This window comes from Hypomesus nipponensis, chromosome 11 (genome assembly GCF_054491055.1).
Source record: "Hypomesus nipponensis isolate SF chromosome 11, ASM5449105v1, whole genome shotgun sequence".
NCBI classification, from domain to species: Eukaryota; Metazoa; Chordata; class Actinopteri; order Osmeriformes; family Osmeridae; genus Hypomesus; species Hypomesus nipponensis.
The window spans coordinates 16,542,747-16,559,208 of NC_140371.1; the positions used below are offsets into that span (position 1 = coordinate 16,542,747).

A 16,462-nucleotide genomic window follows, 5' to 3' on the forward strand; every position below is an offset into this window, starting at 1 on the left:
ACATCCAAGGAATCAATGAAAATGCGACCGTCGACTTGACCACTAGATGGAGCAAATAGGTACTGTAGTGAAGAGAACATGGTTGACGACCATTCGCTCGTTAGAATATAATGTTTTAATATTCTAGAATAAGAAAAAATGTAGTTTTTTGTGCAAACAGCATCTTTACAGATGTAAACCTCGTCAAAGGCACAAAGTCTAACATCATACATCTGAGTAGTGTACAGCCAAATGTTCAGGGATTTAGAACAAGGCTGTGTCTGTGTGTAAACCTCTTGAACATGTGAATGTGTTGGTCAAATAATTCAAAAACTAGGTCAATTAAAATCTAAATTTGGTACTTTATTCAGTAGCCTAACATTTTAAATCTCTGCTCAACTTCCTTTGCTCTTGAAAGATTAAATCATTAATGTAACATTAGCGAGAGTCTGTGAACTAATAACTGCTCAAGGCACACTGCAGAAATGGAGCAGTGTAACTCCCCCACAGTAACCCTCAGGTTGAAATGTAACCTCTCACTGTCATTATGTTCCCATCCCTATTAACTATTGATTATCTCCAACAGCATTTTAGACCTTAATGTGGTAATGTCCCACTATTGGTATTTTAGACATGTACATAAAGAGCTTTGTGCTTTTATGGGTTTGGACTGTGAGTAAGAAATTTCAATGTCGATAAAGCTTTACTGGGGAAAGGGGCATTTAAAATGCAGCAGGCAGGAAGCAAGCTAGCAGTGGGGTATGAGACAAGGGGCAGAGGAGTAGGAGCAACCTATCTGGCCATTAGCGAGGGCCATGCCTCAATGGGTTCCTGTAGCACTTGTGAGGAAATTCTAAAGGATGTCCTGTGTTGAATATTTACTGAATGAAGGTCACACTAAGTTCATAGAAAGTTAGAGGTAAAGTCAGAAAATATTTTCCCTGACGTTGTGAACCACTGTAATGTTAAGGAAGACACTGGACCCCTTCAACAAAAGTTAGACGAGATACAAACGTTCCACCCCAGTAATTCCATCCCCGTGTCTGTTTATAAATTATGCTAAGGGACATATCACATAGCGCAAGTAAATTGAACATGGAAAGTGTCCTTTGTTTTCCCTTCTATATCTTGTCATAGTATTGCTAGTTGGGTCCAAGGTTTAAAATCCACAGAATTCAAGTCTTCAAATCATGGTCATGTTGGATTAGTTTTTTAAACGAAGAAAAAAAAACTGATTTTCATAACTAATAAATTATTGATGGGGATTACAGGATGATTGAAATATTTTTGCACCCTGATTATACTGTGTAGTGTAGGTTAAATACAGATGGGCTATGCCATGCAATGTAATATACTGACTCCTTTTAAGTTGAGTATCTACACAGTATACATCTAAAATGTACTATTATAATTTGAATTATTATATTTTTGTAAACTACAAAACTGTTCAATTGTGCAGTGCAAAACAAATACAAAATAACACTTTGTAATCATAAAAAGCTCTATTTATTCCAAGGTAATTCTGCATATGACAAAATGTAACAAATATGGAGAGCTCATTACCAAAACCAAGGGTAGACACTGGCTACAAACACAAAGACATATATTTGTTAGAATTTGTTCTGCATCAACCATAGACATTGAAAGCAGATCAAAATATGAATAGCATTGTAGCAACTCAAATCATATGGATTTTAGAGAATAACAGCTGCACGAGTTTGGCCAGTCCAACCCTACATGATTATTGTGTAGAGTCAAATCCACAAGAATCCATGTGGCTTTAGGGTATTCCAGCCAGAACTGCAACTGTGAAACGCTACTACAGAACACCCAAGCCTGCTACCACTGAGGAGAGCCTATTGAGAAAGGACAGGAGGAAATATGACAGAGGAACAAGGGAGTGGAACAACTGTCATTAAAGTAAACTTCACAGTAATTACTAATTTACCAGAAAAATGCATCAATACGTTCCTGGAAAGGTAGAAGTGTAATTTAACATGACACTTTCTGCATTTTCTAAAATCTAAATGACTGGTTAACTATTTTTTACCAATACAAAATAAAAAGTACTTTGAGTAAATTGTCAGTACAGCTCATATAAGAAAACGTTTTGAGCTAGAAATTCCATGAAAAATTATTTTTGTAAACTTCAGTGGGACACAATTCAGGCACATAAAGAAGATCAGCTGTGCTTGTTATTATGCTGCTGATGAGCCTCTATAGTCCCTGTGCTCTGCCATGCCATACATGTTCATGTCTATATAAGAAAAATGCTTGACTTGACATATAACTGCTTTTCCCTTTATTATGCAGGTCATAGATTTTACCTGTAGCAGGTAACAAAGCATTGCCCTACTGACCTTAATATGCCGGTAAGTATGCAATTTGTTTCTGACTGTCTCTCTAGACAGTGCTTGCAAGATCAGTACAAATGAAACATCGGGTTGTGTTTGCAGTTGAAACATGGCCAATACAAAGACCAAGAAAGCTTGTATATCAATACGGCGCAAACTTTTGGCGGTCAGATTTTTTCATCCCAGCAGTTTGGATCTTAGCGGTGTAAGGGGATAGACCTTGCGGTAGACCAGAGGCTGGGTGGACTGCCAGCACAGGGAGGGTTTTCATGCCAAGCAGACTGGAGACAGGGACAGCATAGTGCTGTGGGGTGGGGATGGCCGGTAGGGTGGAGGGAGAGTGGACGTTAATGGTGTTGGGGGCTTGGGTGGAGGCAGCCAGGACAGCCATAGAGGTAGGTGTGGAGACAGTAGGAGCAGATTGAGAGAAGCTCATGTTGAGGTCAACAGGGTTGCCAGCGGAAGCAGTCTGCATGGTGTATTTAGCCATCTCTAAGCTGCAAACAAATACAGGGAAGATAGCATTGTGGAGAGGGTTGGAGGTGGGAGGATAGGGTGAGATAAGGGTGAGCAACAAAGTTAAAGAGTGTATCCATGGAGAAGAGAAAACAGGCAAGACATGGGGGGAAATGAGAGAAAGGAAAAAACAAGAATCAAAGTAGGAATGTTATGTGTTAAAAAACACAGACAATAAAACAAAAGGGGATTTCATGCTGTAATGAGAATGGAACAGTGGACTGTCAGGGAACTGAATGTCAGTTCCTGAACGGAACCATTCTAGTTCACTTCAATATTGACTACAAGAGCCCAACATTGCAGATCCGAGGATTCATGGATGACCTTATTGTGGGTAATAGGGCGGGTCTTACCTGGCATTAATGAGGTACTGAGCCACACTGATGCTAGCTGGAGAGCCTGTGATCGTGACTTGGCGCATGGGGGATCCATCAGTGGTGCTGGCTATTTTGATGTGAGCTCCTGATACTTGGCGAATCTCATTGATCTTACTGCCCTGTCTGCCAATAATGCAGCCAATGAACTAGGGGGAGAGACAGCAGAAGTAAAGGACATGTATGGAATAAGCTTTATCACTCTTATCTAATGGCAGCATTTGATTTGTTCATCAAAATAAGTAATCAGTTTCAATTTCTGTGATTTGTGATGCAAACTCTCATACAGATTAAGAGAGACATACGTCATTAGGTATAGCCAGCTCTTGGGAACTAGTGGGGACAGAGGCATCCATTCCTATAGAAAGAGACATGAGATAGTTACTAATATACAAATAGTTCATTTTTGCACTCAAGACATGCACTGAAAAATACTAAAGCATCATCATCTAGTCCTGGTAACAGTAAAAGGCTAAATTGTAAATTGACATGTAGACATGGACATGAATAATAATATAATTACATATTTTAAACATTGTCTAAAAAGCCATACAAACTGGAAATAAAATGTCTACACAAATTTAGAGACCATTTCAAACTGCTAATGTATTATTTGACATGTTCATTCCACAGCAGAAAGGTTTTTCACAAACCTAAAATCATGTCACTAAGTACTCTTCATACATCATGGCCAGACCACAATTCAGCCTGTTTGCTCAAAGTCATTAGCTTTCCCATTGTTAGTTGGCAGACAGAGATCATGGAATGGTTGGAGCTCAGGGACGGTGCGGAGGATGCCAGAGACACAGGCGAGACATGGCAGAGGTCAAGGGGAGGTTTTAGTGAAATGAGAGGGTATGAAAAGAAGGTTAGGGGGAAAAGAAACTCAGTAACCCGGGACAAGAGCCACTACTAAAAAAAATGTGTGTTCATTGTGTAGTGGTCCAGATATGAGGTGGATACTTTAAGGATGTGTTTCTGTGTCTCTATACATTGTCTCATCCAGTTCTGTTGTTATGTGAAAAAACAAGGAGCAAAATTATGGGAGACACTAAAAGGAAAGGGGTTCCTCTCTGAAGCAAAAAAGGTGTTTTTGATGGTGTGATGAGAGCAGGAGGACAAACAGAGGGATAGATGGACTTCCCCAGGGAGCCTTGGGTACGTACCAGGGAAGGTAGGGTTGCTCTGCCCAAGGGAAGGGAGGGGGATATGCTGCATAGCCAACTGGTGAAGCTTGGTCAACTGCAGGGTAGGAAGGAAGTTAGAACTAGCCAATCATGGATTATTTCAAAGGAGCTGACAACTACAAAACAGAGCCCATCTATCATTCAAACACAAAGATAGGTTTCAAAGAGTGTGCGCGTGTGTGGTTCTGTGTTATGTTTGGAAATAATTGGAAATGTTCCTTCAAAATAATGCTGGCTTCTGAAGGTGTTATGTCAAAAGTGCATGTGAAATTATCAGAAGTAGGAAGTAAGAAGGAATGTGTGTTTCTTTTTACTGGACAAATATTTGCCAGCATTTTTTGTTGTTGTTACAAAGTAGGCTGCTATATTAGTCATTATTAAATACTATGGTTTAGGGCTGTGTTAATGTTTCATCCTTGCTGAATTGGGTGTACTGAGGGCAAAGTAGTGGCTTGGAAGGTGGAGGGCAGGAGAGGATCATAGGAATAGGAGTCATTTGATCAGACAAATACACTTACATCTTGATGGGGGAAAGCATACTGTCCTTGAAAAGCAAAGGCCTGAAAAGCAATTCAGATTACAAAAATGTATATTCCTTTTTATAATTTCAAAATATGCCACATTATCTCTTGAATCAATATACTGTAGAATCCATGATCTTCATTAGTGCTTAGTTGACATACTGAAAATATAATTCAATGATGTCCCATTTTCAAATAGCTCTTATCTAGATCCATGGGTTCGATCCACCTAAATTTTTTATAAAGGTCATCTGTAAAAATGTTGCCGTGGCTAGAATGTTCAATTGCGTAAGCATATGTGTGACAGGTCATAATGTAGCATGCCAACGGCAAAGGGAGAAAAGGGTTACAGTCCATGAGGATTTCACATGACAGCATGAAAGGGTTTGTGGCCATTTGTGTTGTCTAGCACCGAAGACCATTGAGGCAGCTAGACAGGAAGAAACACTTGTTCATGCTGCTTTTGTCTACACATCTATTTCAAAAGTTCTGACCCAAGGCTATAGACTTGTATTTCATCTGTCTGCTACAGCGGTTCCACCACCCCTGGCTACCTACAACCTTATACAAAGGTTTCTTTATTGGAAATGCTCTCATCTCCCTCTAGTGGTGGAGTCGTTAAACATCGATGTGAAAATAGTTACTGACATAAATCTGGGATCAATTTGATAAATCTACACTCAAAATCATCAAGACTAAAAAATTCAATGTGGCTAATTATTATGCAAAAATGTTGTAACTGTTAGAGAGACAACAATAATAACCAACAGTGGCTAAATTAAATTGGTACTCACTGGTGCGGAGTGTTGATGTGCTAATACTGCATGGTTTTGTCCCGGTGGAGCCTTAGGACGGTATGGGATAGTTGCTCCCTTGGGTGGTGACTGGGAAAAGCAAGGTAAAATATAGTCATATAAGTACTTGTTCATGTAAGTAGGTCTCAATAGTTTTACATTTGAGAATGAAGTAATCCATTAAATGTCATTCAAAGTGATTCAAATGCTTACCTCCAGCATAACAGAGCAGATGTGTCTCACACACTGTGTAATAGCCGGAGGAGTGCCTGAAATGGTGACAGCTCTTTCTGTGGAGTCTGGCAGCATGTCCCCAGCCACCTGCACCTGGGCTCCTGTGGTCTGAACACCATTGGAGGAAGACGAGAGAGACAAGACCTTCAACAAGAATGTATTTGCTTGAACATACGGGATGTCTGTGATATTGACAAATTCAACTCTGTGCATACGTCGATGGCGTGCACACATAAATAGTTCCCATTCACTCAACAGAGACACCAAGTTAATGTTCAATCCCTGCTAATAAAAAACATTCTGCTCCCCATGTTTGCATGTTTATGACTCTAACATGAACCTCTCACATGGCAACTTGCTGAAAAAAGACGACATTAGACATGACAACATTGAGTACATGATACAGAAGACATGACACCTACCTCTCTAATCTCTTTGATCTTGGAACCTCCTTTGCCTATTAAGGAGCCACATTGACTTCCTGGAAACACCAGGCGAAGTGTCACTGGCGGCTTACTCGTTACTGTGCTGTTAGTCATTGCAGCTGTAATATCCTGAAATATATTTTTAAATTTAAACGATTGAGTGAAACTGTGATCTGAGAATGAACATAAAAGTGTTCAGATCAAATTCCAGTGCCACTGGTTACCTCCTCAAACTTCTCTGCAATCATGGAGAAAGCTCTGAAGAGGCCTTCAGTTGGTCCAGTGATGGTGACTATTCTCTCTGGAGAGGAACCTTCTGAGATGTTGATGCGGGCCCCACTCTAAAAACATATATCAAGTTTACCAGACATCGGCATGAAGACAGGATCATTCAATTTTTTAGGACAGATGTAACATTACTCACGTCCTCTCTCATCTTTTTGACAGTTTCCCCTTTCTGAAAGGAATTCAATAGATACACAATGTGAGATAGAGATAATGGCACAAAGATACAATTGATTATGCACAATAAAATCCATATACCTTTCCAATAATGCTTCCCACTTCCTGTGAACAAAAGAACAACAAAAGATGAAAGGAAAGAAAACATTTCAAAGTATGAATTATTGTTGCTTTTTTCAAAGTGTGCATTTACCTTGCCGTGCATCAGGAGTCGTAATGTGAGAGTTACATTTAACCCTCCATCTGAGCACACTTCCTCCTTGTCAGACATCTTCAGACTTCCAACAAAGGTCTTGAGACTGCTAAGATTCACACTAAACGCTCTGTTAACACAACCGTTGAACCATTTAAATCAATTATTCCATAATCAAACAGATGTACTGTATGCCCAAATTTCCCATATACATAATGGTCAATGTAAAATCACTGCTAATCAGTTGTTTTATGCATATGTAGTCAGTATCACAATCAATCACAATAATTCTGCAGACTACACTGTCAATTGCTCCTAGATACATGTATAGTAAATAGTTCCATCTTCATGGTAAAGACCTCTTGGTGGTACTAAAACATTGTAGATGTTCCAGTAACCTGTGTAAAATCAGCATGACCACTAATGTTCTCTACACATGGGACTTCCTCATTAGTTCTGGCTAAGTTGAACTTGTGACTCTTTCAGATAACAACTGAAGGAGCTGCTTGTGCCCATCGGGCCTAGATCAAGTGATATCTGTGTGACCCTCTTTAAAAAGAGCTTGCTAATATCACACTGAGAGAGCACAATGTCTCACTGTTCACTTAGCGTAATTTGTCATAATTGCAATAGCTATAGTGGAATCTCTCTGAACACAACACATACAAAAGTGATTATATTCCTTGACCTGATGTGGGATTTTTCCTTTATATAATCCATAATTCCATCTCTTCCTTCACCATGTAATTTTGCTTTACACACTGCACATATTTGTAAACAACAAAAAGCGTGATGCATGACTTTGACTTTTTCAGTTACTTACATCAACTAATGGAGGAAGATAACTCTCTGCCGCCATGCCACACCTAAAAAATACGTGAAATTAACACACTGGACCAAATGTTTGAGACAATGACACAATAAAAGAAAATGTGGCGCCTTTTTCTCAATACAATCATTACTTTCTTATATATATATATGAAAAAAATTATATAACCAATATTGATTTTCCTACAAGCAAATGTTGTGCATTCTAAAGGTTATCAACTTAAAGCAAGAATGACCAGAAGCTCAAGTCTATTTACAGCAAGCAACGTAAACCAGTCACTGTTGACCATGCCAGACAAACTAGAAGACCTTAATCCAGACAATGGTATTAGGGACTTGAGGTTGTAGACGAGCAATGGGATAGAAGGCCTCACTAGTGTCTTCCTTTCTCTATGGCATGATAAGGTTACACTAAATGCATCAAATAAACAGAAACATCACAAGCCTAATCCTATAGGCCTGGATTGGTTTGCTTAATGCTAAGACCCTTTTGACCCATTTCTGTCACCTCTAGCATGTCAGCACCCACTCAAGACTTCAGAATATAACATCACCATGATTTCAGATTCAGATGATCTAATTTAACATCCCATGCAACTGCAACCAAAATCATCCCCAGCCCCCCAAATTATGTTAAATAATCATGATCAATGAAATGGAACATAATTTCAGTGTGCACGTGCTCTTTTTTGTAACCCTGGTTTTGTGAACAATGAGAGGGAATTTGATCATTAACGTTTAACGTTTTTGAAAAAAGGATTACACAATATTGCAGCAAACATTCAGAGGTATACAATTACCTAAATAGACTATGTTTTGTGATCTCATAAACAAAGGGCCTAGTAGTAACAAATTACTTTCATAAAATAGAGGCAGATTACGGCACTGTATCTAAAAATACATATTTTACAAAACCCTGGTTGCGAACAGATTTGACTTTTACAAATGCAATTTAATTAATTCAACTGAGCAGAAACAACTTTTCAAACCATATATTTTTCTCCTATTTATGTTAATTTGGAAAACTACTAAACAACATTCACAATGATGATCTGACCATTGATTGCTCAGTCTAGTGGTTTAAGTGTACTTCAACTCAAGTCAGCAAGCTACCAAGACCACTCTGCCTTAAGGTGAAGGTCTGAGATATTTCAGCCCCACTTGAAAGTTATTAAACAACATTGATTAAATATAAAATGTGTTGAAGCAAACCTCTTTAGCAGTCTTTTCTGACACAATATTACCAAGGGCAACACAGCCACTTGAGAGCCATAATCCTGTTAGTCCTGAGGATTGGATGGCCTGTAATGTGACAAAAACAGTTAGCATGAAACACTGACCTTCTATTACAGTGAAATGGTCCCTCGTCTCTCCCCTTGTCTCTCAAGAATGAATAGTCCTCTATTTTACAGTCCTTGTTAAATGTTTGCCCCCTTTGTTGTCAGTTATTGCACAGAGAGTGGACAGATGGCTGCCTGTGCCCTCAGACAGGCTGGAGTGAGGCTGGCTTTGCTATTAGTCCGTCCCCTAGCTTAGCCCAAGATAAGCCTCTACACAGGGCAAGTGAACCCGCATCCCTCGCCTAATTCTCCCTGTCAGTGCTACAAGAGAGGCGGTCTTCAGTAGAGGGATCTGCTTGATGGAGAGGCCTGAGGGCAGGGCAAACTGTCTCTTCGTCTGGACACTGGCCAGTACAGATACAGTGCTAGTTACAGCCACTAAGGAAAGCTATGGAGGTCTATTTTCTGTGGTCAACAAAACCAAACAAGCCAACTACAGTGGGTAACCCAAAGGGGTCGATCTGTGACAGTTTTTTGTACCATTAGCGTGCTAACCATTCAGACTCTTTAGATTACGTGTGGCACTAGTACTAAAAATAAATCCTCCATGTCAATTTGTATTTAGTTCAAAAGACCACTGGGCATGTCCATCAACAAAATGAGGGCAGAAGTGTACAATGAAGTGTTTAGTTAGTGTGTTTGGAATGACACAATGTCTTCATGGGGTGCTTTGACCCCCCTCTGCCCCACCCCCACGCCAAGCTCCTCCACCCAGTAATGAGGCCATAGTGGACACAATACAGCACTCTGCACCAGAGATGCATTCAACTGAGATCTTAAATTGTAAAGGGAAATGAATCAGCGAAGCATAAGTGGCATATTTAATTACTGTTCACTGCAAGGAGACAACAACATCCTTTGTTAGATTCATGTCAGTCTCTTTCAGACTATGTGCTTAACCTTCCTACATAGAAAACAGGCTGCAGGCTCCCTCTTCATAGCAGTTTTATGCTGTGTGGGTGTATTGAAATAAGACAGACCATAGGATATATGGATAGGGCTACATGAGTGGCTGATGCAAAGACAGACATTTTAAGTACATTTACCATTTATTTCTATCTAGAGAAGCTATGTCCTCATATCCCATAGAGACCCATCTTATAGAATTATAGCCACATACCTTCAGACGTCAATTCCATTAGTTTAGCAATTGGTGATATGGAGTTATTACTGTCAGGGCTCTCAAGTTTTATACAAAGTTTGGCGTGAGATTAACATACCTGGCAACTTTTGGGTAACCATACCCTCCCGGGAGTGTGTGTGTGTGTGTGTGTGTGTGTGTGTGTGTGTGTGTGCGTGCGTGCGTGTGTGTGTGTGTGTGTTTTGATTGGCATTTCACCCTGTATATCGAGACATGTATCATGTCAGTATGCCTGCGCCTCGTCCATTATATAGTGGGACAAGTGATCCCTTACTTCTCAACGTGAGACATGGCTGGAATGCGTTAGTCTCACGGCAAATGCGTGAGTCTTGGGAGCACTGACTGTTTGGCTGTGCAACAACTAATATTGTGTTTATGGAACTTAATTCCTTTATTGCCCCCTACCGAACCTCCTGTAGAGTTTCTAAATTCGATTAAAACAAGTTAAATCCTTCGAGATAATAGCCTACACACTTCAGAATCGGACAGATCGATGTTTCCTGTTTAATGTTGATGGTTGTTAAAATAAGGAATCCATGTCCTTCTCAAAAGAGGAACCCAAAGTAAATCGTTTCGATACATTTCAACTCGTGAGCACCAAAGAGGTGGGCCTATGGGTGGACTTCGAACTTTGTCAAAAACACTGAAACACTTCAACACCATACATCATGCATGACAACAACATGCAGGAGAAACAGTTGGATTTTTCAAAACTATGCACGTTTGACAATTACAAGGAAGTCTGGAAGAAATACGGTTACACAAGTAACTTGTCTGATGTGTTACAAAAGGATTTCCGAAGGATTAAAGGTAGACTACTGGTGTTGCCGACTGTTGCTTCAGCCCATTGCTTATCGACATGGGCCAATTTGATTGAAAAAACATGTTGGACCAAACGGCTACGAAATATTTATTGGAGGAGAATCGTTTCCCGACTCGTTTTGTATTATCGTATGCCAATGATCACAACGCTGTTTCTTACATAACGATGCCGTTTTACACTTATTGAAAATATAGACATTGGTAAAATGATTCCATCCCATGTTTGACAGGAATAACTTACCTGGATCACGCTGCGGCCACTTTATATCCTGAATCGCTGGTGAGAAACTTCTGCCAGGATATCTCCACAAATGTGTATGGTAAGACTCTGTGAAAATAACCTACCTTTGTATTGCAAATATATTTCAGCTCTTACTACTAGTGAATTGCTCTTGTAAATATGTTCACAAGGTCACTCAGTAGGTGTACATATGTGTCTAGCCTTGTAAACATTTCAGACAAGAGCCTATGACACTATGTGATCTTTTAATTTAACAGAATGTTTACTTCTGGGCTTTTACATTGTCCCCCATAGGCAACCCTCACAGCCAAAACCCCAGCAGCAGACTAACATATGATACAGTGGAGCGTGTCAGAGACAGGTATCTTTATTGCCTTACATAGCAGACCTTCACACTGAATGTCTCAGCTAACTAGGATAAGTAATGAGTAATAAGAAGTGAACACTAATTTTCAATGTCATTTTTCTAAAATAGACTTTCAATTTATTTCAGGGTATTGCAGCATTTCAACACCACATCTGAGGAATACTCAGTGATTTTCACTTCTGGCTGTACAGCTGCACTCAAATTAGTGGCTGAGAGTTTTCCCTGGAGGTCTCCTACTACAACAGAGGCAGGGGGCAAGAGTCAGTTCTGCTACCTGACTGACAACCATACCTCAGTGGTGGGCATCAGAGCAGTGACTTCAGCCCTGGGGGTAGTTACTCTCCCTGTCTCACCGCAGGAAGTGGAGACGAGAGCCAAAGATGGGCCACAGAATAAAGGCAATGGTTGCCAGACTCCACATCTTTTTTGTTATCCAGCTCAGAGCAACTTCTCAGGCAGAAAGTATCCACTGAGTTATGTGAAAGGCATCAAGGCAAGGGAGCTCTACCCAGCAAGTGACTACCAGGGCTTGTGGTTTGTCCTGCTGGATGCTGCCTCCTATGTCAGTTGCTCTCAGTTGGACTTGCAGGAGCACTCTGCTGACTTCATTCCCATCTCCTTCTACAAAATGTTTGGCTTCCCCACTGGTTTGGGGGCTCTGCTGGTGAGGAATGATTCTGCAGCCTTTCTGAAGAAGGGTTACTTTGGAGGGGGGACGGCTGCAGCCTACCTGGCAGGCGATGATTACTACGTGCAAACAACAAACATTTCTGACAGGTAGCAAATTAGATAAGTAAAACATTTATTTCATTATGATGTTGGAAATGTTTACAAACGGTTAAGTCTATTTTACTTTTTCTTGGTACAGGTTTGAAGATGGCACTTTATCTTTTCTGGACATAATTTCTCTAAATCATGGATTTGATGCTCTGCAGACAATTACAGGTATTGCAAAGTCATAACATGACCCGTTATTCACTAGATTTGTCATCGTGAATACACAGTTAAACAGCAACCTTTTTATTTTAAATATTCTGCTTCAGGTGACATGGACAAGATCCAGATGCACACATTTGGTTTAGCACGCTATACCTACATGTTGCTATCCTGTCTTTATCATAACAATGGTAAACCAGTGGCTCAGATATACACTGCCAGCGAGTTTGAGAATCCAAGCACACAAGGACCAATCCTCAATTTCAACTTGATTGACTGTCATGGACATACCATTGGATACTCCCAGGTTCATTCAAGTGGTTCTGTTTTTATTCAGTGGCAGTAGACTGTATTTTACATACAGAATTATCACCAAGTTTAGTCAAATACTGTATTTAGTAACAGTAAACATGAATGCTTACAAAAATGTCATTCAATTTTCTGATGCATTCCTCCTATATCTTATTCTGTTCAGGTGGAAAAGCTGGCGAGCCTTTTCAACATCCATGTGCGCACAGGCTGCTTCTGTAATATAGGTGCCTGTCAGCTTTTCCTTGGTACATCAGATCAAGAGGTGAAGAAAAACTTACAAGTGAGTCATGAAGTGTACCTTTTATGTACCTTTCACTTTAAGCGGGGGGGGGGGGGGGCGGTGTACTGTTGGAGAGACCAGTTACAATAAACATGATTGTGGTCATATTGTTTTCTTCACTGTATTGCAGGCATGAACAGGCAATAGACCATGACTATAACTAATCATACATTTAGGGGGGCCACAAGGGGGTCCAATCCTGTTGTGTCCAATCCAGTCATTGTAAAATATTTCATATATTTTATAGATTATTATTATCTGCTTCTGCTATTTACTTCAAGGTTGGTCATGTGTGTGGAGATAACATAGACCTAGTGGATGGCCGACCAACAGGATCTGTACGTGTTTCCTTTGGCTACATGTCAACCTTTCAAGACTGCAAGACATTCCTGAAGTTTGTGGTAGACTGCTTTGTTGAGAAACCTGTAAAGGTGGATCAAAAAAGATGGAAAAGACTGAAATCAGCCACTTCCTTAGAAAACTCCAGTCCAGATCTGATTAGTAGAACAACTGAGGAGAAAGTTGGAAATGTTCACAGAGGATCGATACATGTCACTACAGAACCTTTGGTAAACACTTTTGAAGACAATGCCACAACCAAAGACACCAGGACCCATGGGAAGGGCCACACTCTTGTGAACATTTACATATATCCCATCAAATCCTGTGCAGCATTTCAGGTCTGTACGTTTTTCTTCTCTGTATTGTTTTCTGGGCAGTCTGTAAATCTTCCAGGGAGATTACAGTTATCTGGAACATTCAAAATCACATCTTTCCGATTGCTAGATCCTTCAGATTGTATTTCAAGAATTGCTTATTGCACTGACATTTTCTTCCACAGTTGTCAAATGTTTGGTAACCAAATGATAGTGACTTAACACTTTATCTGTCCAATTATTTTTCAAAGAGTTGTAAATGAATGAACAAGTTAAAGATAATGAAAAACTGAACATTTCATTCTAGGTTACTAATAAAGAATAGAGTCAAGAAGTACAAATGTATTCTCCATGGACTTATTTCCCTCTAATGTACAGCATGAGGTAATCAAGTCTTAACGTGGAGTACAAGAGTGTACATCTTCGGTCTTTATATAGTGTACCATAACAATACTATAACTCGATATACACTTTAAGTCTCTACCATCTTCTAACTGTCTCTAGTTGGATGCTTTGTGCTATAGATATAGAACTAAGTAATGTCCACAAAATGACCTAAAACCTTAGCACGGCAGGTCCCAATTGAGACCAAAATGCACAGTAATAATGTGTATTGGCCTAGCTGTGTCGTCATGGAGCTGTGTGTATCATTTGCAGGTCTGTGACTGGCCTATGGGACCTCAGGGGCTGCTTTATGACAGAGGATGGATGGTGGTGAATGGGAATGGAGTGTGTCTGAGCCAGAAGAGGGAGGCACGCTTATGTCTTATTCATCCTCAAGTTCACCTTCCCTCAAACACACTCCGCCTGCATGCCTCAGGTTAGATGGTACATTCTTTTTTACAAAGCTTTAGCAACAAAGATGGATTCTAATGATAGATTTTCTGTGTCAATGGTCTTACAAAAAAAAGTTGTTGTTTTTTGGTTGTAAGGAATGGATTCAATTTCTGTTCCCTTGAATATCCCCAATGAGACCCTCCAGAGAAATAAGGTTTGTCAAAGCAAGGTCTGTGGTGACAGGTGAGTTAGACTTTTTATTGTACAAGATTTACAATCACAATGTACAACTTTCAAGTCATTGCAGTTATACTGATCATTCCTATACCCAAGGGTAAAGACAGTGGATTGTGGCGAGGAGGCAGCATCATGGCTATCAGAGTTCCTTGGACAGCCTTGTCGCCTCATTAGACAAAGTTCTGATGTCATTCGTGACATGAAAAATGGCATTGAACAAGGTGCATTGAATTGTTGTGTCTATAGAAACATATCTGTTCAGTTATTCCCCTATGTCCTATGTAATTGATTTTGAAAATGATTTTGGCTTTCTGCCCCTGCTATTAGGCATGCCCTCTGCCCTCTCATTGGTGAATGAAGCCCAGTATTTATTGATCAACCGTGCCAGTGTTGAGTTGCTTCTGAAAAATATCACCAGCAGGTACAGAAATCAGTTCAATAGCCTATGTTAAGGCAGACATTAATCAAAATAGAAACCTGTTTAATACATAGTTTGGTAAGCATCATAACGTATACTAATTTGGCAATAGTTCGTTTATTTGTTATGTGGTTTGTTTTCACTGTGGTACAGGCAGGATAGCACTGAGGACCATCCGTCGATCAATATCCAGCAGCTCATTGGTCGCTTCAGAGCCAATTTAGTAATTGATGGGATAGAACCCTTTGAAGAAGATGATTGGTCACACTTGATTATTGGAAACACTCAATTTCAGGTGGGATTTATTTTGAATTGGGTCAGACCTGTGTGACTGATAAACAACAAACATGCTAATGACCATGCTTATGGTTATCTTAAAGGTAGCAGGTCGATGTGGCAGATGCCAGGTGATTGGGGTTAATCAAGACACAGGTGCAAAGACCAAGGAACCTCTTCTGTCTCTCTCTGCATACCACAAGGGAAAGGTCAGAAAAAACACTGTTGACGCAAATACATCTCTTTCTCTGTCTATGATTCCTTCTCATACTTTGATAACTTGTCTTTTTTTGCAATAAATATTTTGTTCCATAAACTCATACTGTTCATTCTCTTCAGGTGACCTTTGGTGTTTACCTTAACCATCAATCACAGGAAAATCCCACTGAAGCCTATACTTTAACTATTGGTTCTTCTGTAATGCCTGAAATGTTAAAATAATGTTATTATTATTCGATATTTTCTTCCACACTTTTGTAGTGTCATTATTGTCAGCGTTTGACTTCAGTATTGTAATTGTTGTGTGTTGTTTATGTTAATAACACTTTACATAGTTGTTAATGTTAATAAACCTTCAAGTGATTACAGTCATACCACAATATGCTCTTTTAATGTGAAAATTAGTAGAGCATACGTGTCATGTGGTTCTTTCCTTTTAAAGTTAGCTATAATTGACCGTACTCAGGTGTGCTTAGTCGTGTAATGCCATGCGAATGGTGAAATACAGCCTAAATGTAGTTCCTTTGTCAGTGGCATGTGTGTAAAGGTGGACTCCAAAATGCCTCGGTACAT

The 16,462-nt window shown here is 39.8% G+C and overlaps 2 protein-coding genes across 5 annotated transcripts; one reads left to right on the forward strand and one right to left on the reverse strand.

Moving 5' to 3' along the window:
- Window positions 1-1,338: 1,338 nt before the first annotated feature.
- Window positions 1,339-9,323, reverse strand: LOC146268382 (poly(rC)-binding protein 3). Of its 2 annotated transcripts, none has more exons than XM_084709180.1 (14): window positions 9,208-9,323; window positions 7,863-7,905; window positions 7,040-7,169; window positions 6,928-6,951; window positions 6,809-6,841; window positions 6,609-6,725; window positions 6,382-6,513; window positions 5,939-6,067; window positions 5,726-5,815; window positions 4,929-4,970; window positions 4,390-4,465; window positions 3,529-3,581; window positions 3,203-3,372; window positions 1,339-1,835 (listed from the first exon to the last, which is right to left on the reverse strand). In XM_084709180.1, exons 3-14 carry the CDS (start codon window positions 7,115-7,117, stop codon window positions 1,799-1,801), a joined length of 981 nt encoding a protein of 326 aa, XP_084565306.1. In that variant the 5' UTR covers window positions 7,118-7,169; window positions 7,863-7,905; window positions 9,208-9,323; the 3' UTR covers window positions 1,339-1,798. The 2 variants fall into 2 exon arrangements, with proteins under 2 accessions (XP_084565306.1, XP_084565305.1); XM_084709179.1 differs by lacking the exon at window positions 1,339-1,835 and adding an exon at window positions 2,476-2,830.
- A 1,487-nt stretch (window positions 9,324-10,810) lies between these two features.
- Window positions 10,811-16,261, forward strand: mocos (molybdenum cofactor sulfurase). Of its 3 annotated transcripts, none has more exons than XR_014724689.1 (15): window positions 10,854-11,158; window positions 11,401-11,490; window positions 11,706-11,772; window positions 11,905-12,555; window positions 12,647-12,723; window positions 12,822-13,021; window positions 13,190-13,306; window positions 13,588-13,986; window positions 14,620-14,782; window positions 14,895-14,982; window positions 15,073-15,197; window positions 15,304-15,397; window positions 15,548-15,689; window positions 15,779-15,879; window positions 16,010-16,139. XR_014724689.1 is itself a non-coding variant. In XM_084667297.1 (15 exons), the coding sequence occupies exons 1-15, from the start codon at window positions 11,017-11,019 to the stop codon at window positions 16,109-16,111; spliced, it is 2,562 nt and encodes an 853-aa protein (XP_084523423.1). In that variant the 5' UTR covers window positions 10,908-11,016; the 3' UTR covers window positions 16,112-16,261. The 3 variants fall into 3 exon arrangements, 2 of the variants coding, with proteins under 2 accessions (XP_084523424.1, XP_084523423.1); XM_084667297.1 differs by having other exon boundaries at window positions 10,908-11,158; window positions 15,775-15,879; window positions 16,010-16,261; XM_084667298.1 differs by lacking the exons at window positions 15,548-15,689; window positions 15,779-15,879; window positions 16,010-16,139 and having other exon boundaries at window positions 10,811-11,158; window positions 14,895-14,968; window positions 15,304-15,394.
- Window positions 16,262-16,462: the final 201 nt, after the last annotated feature.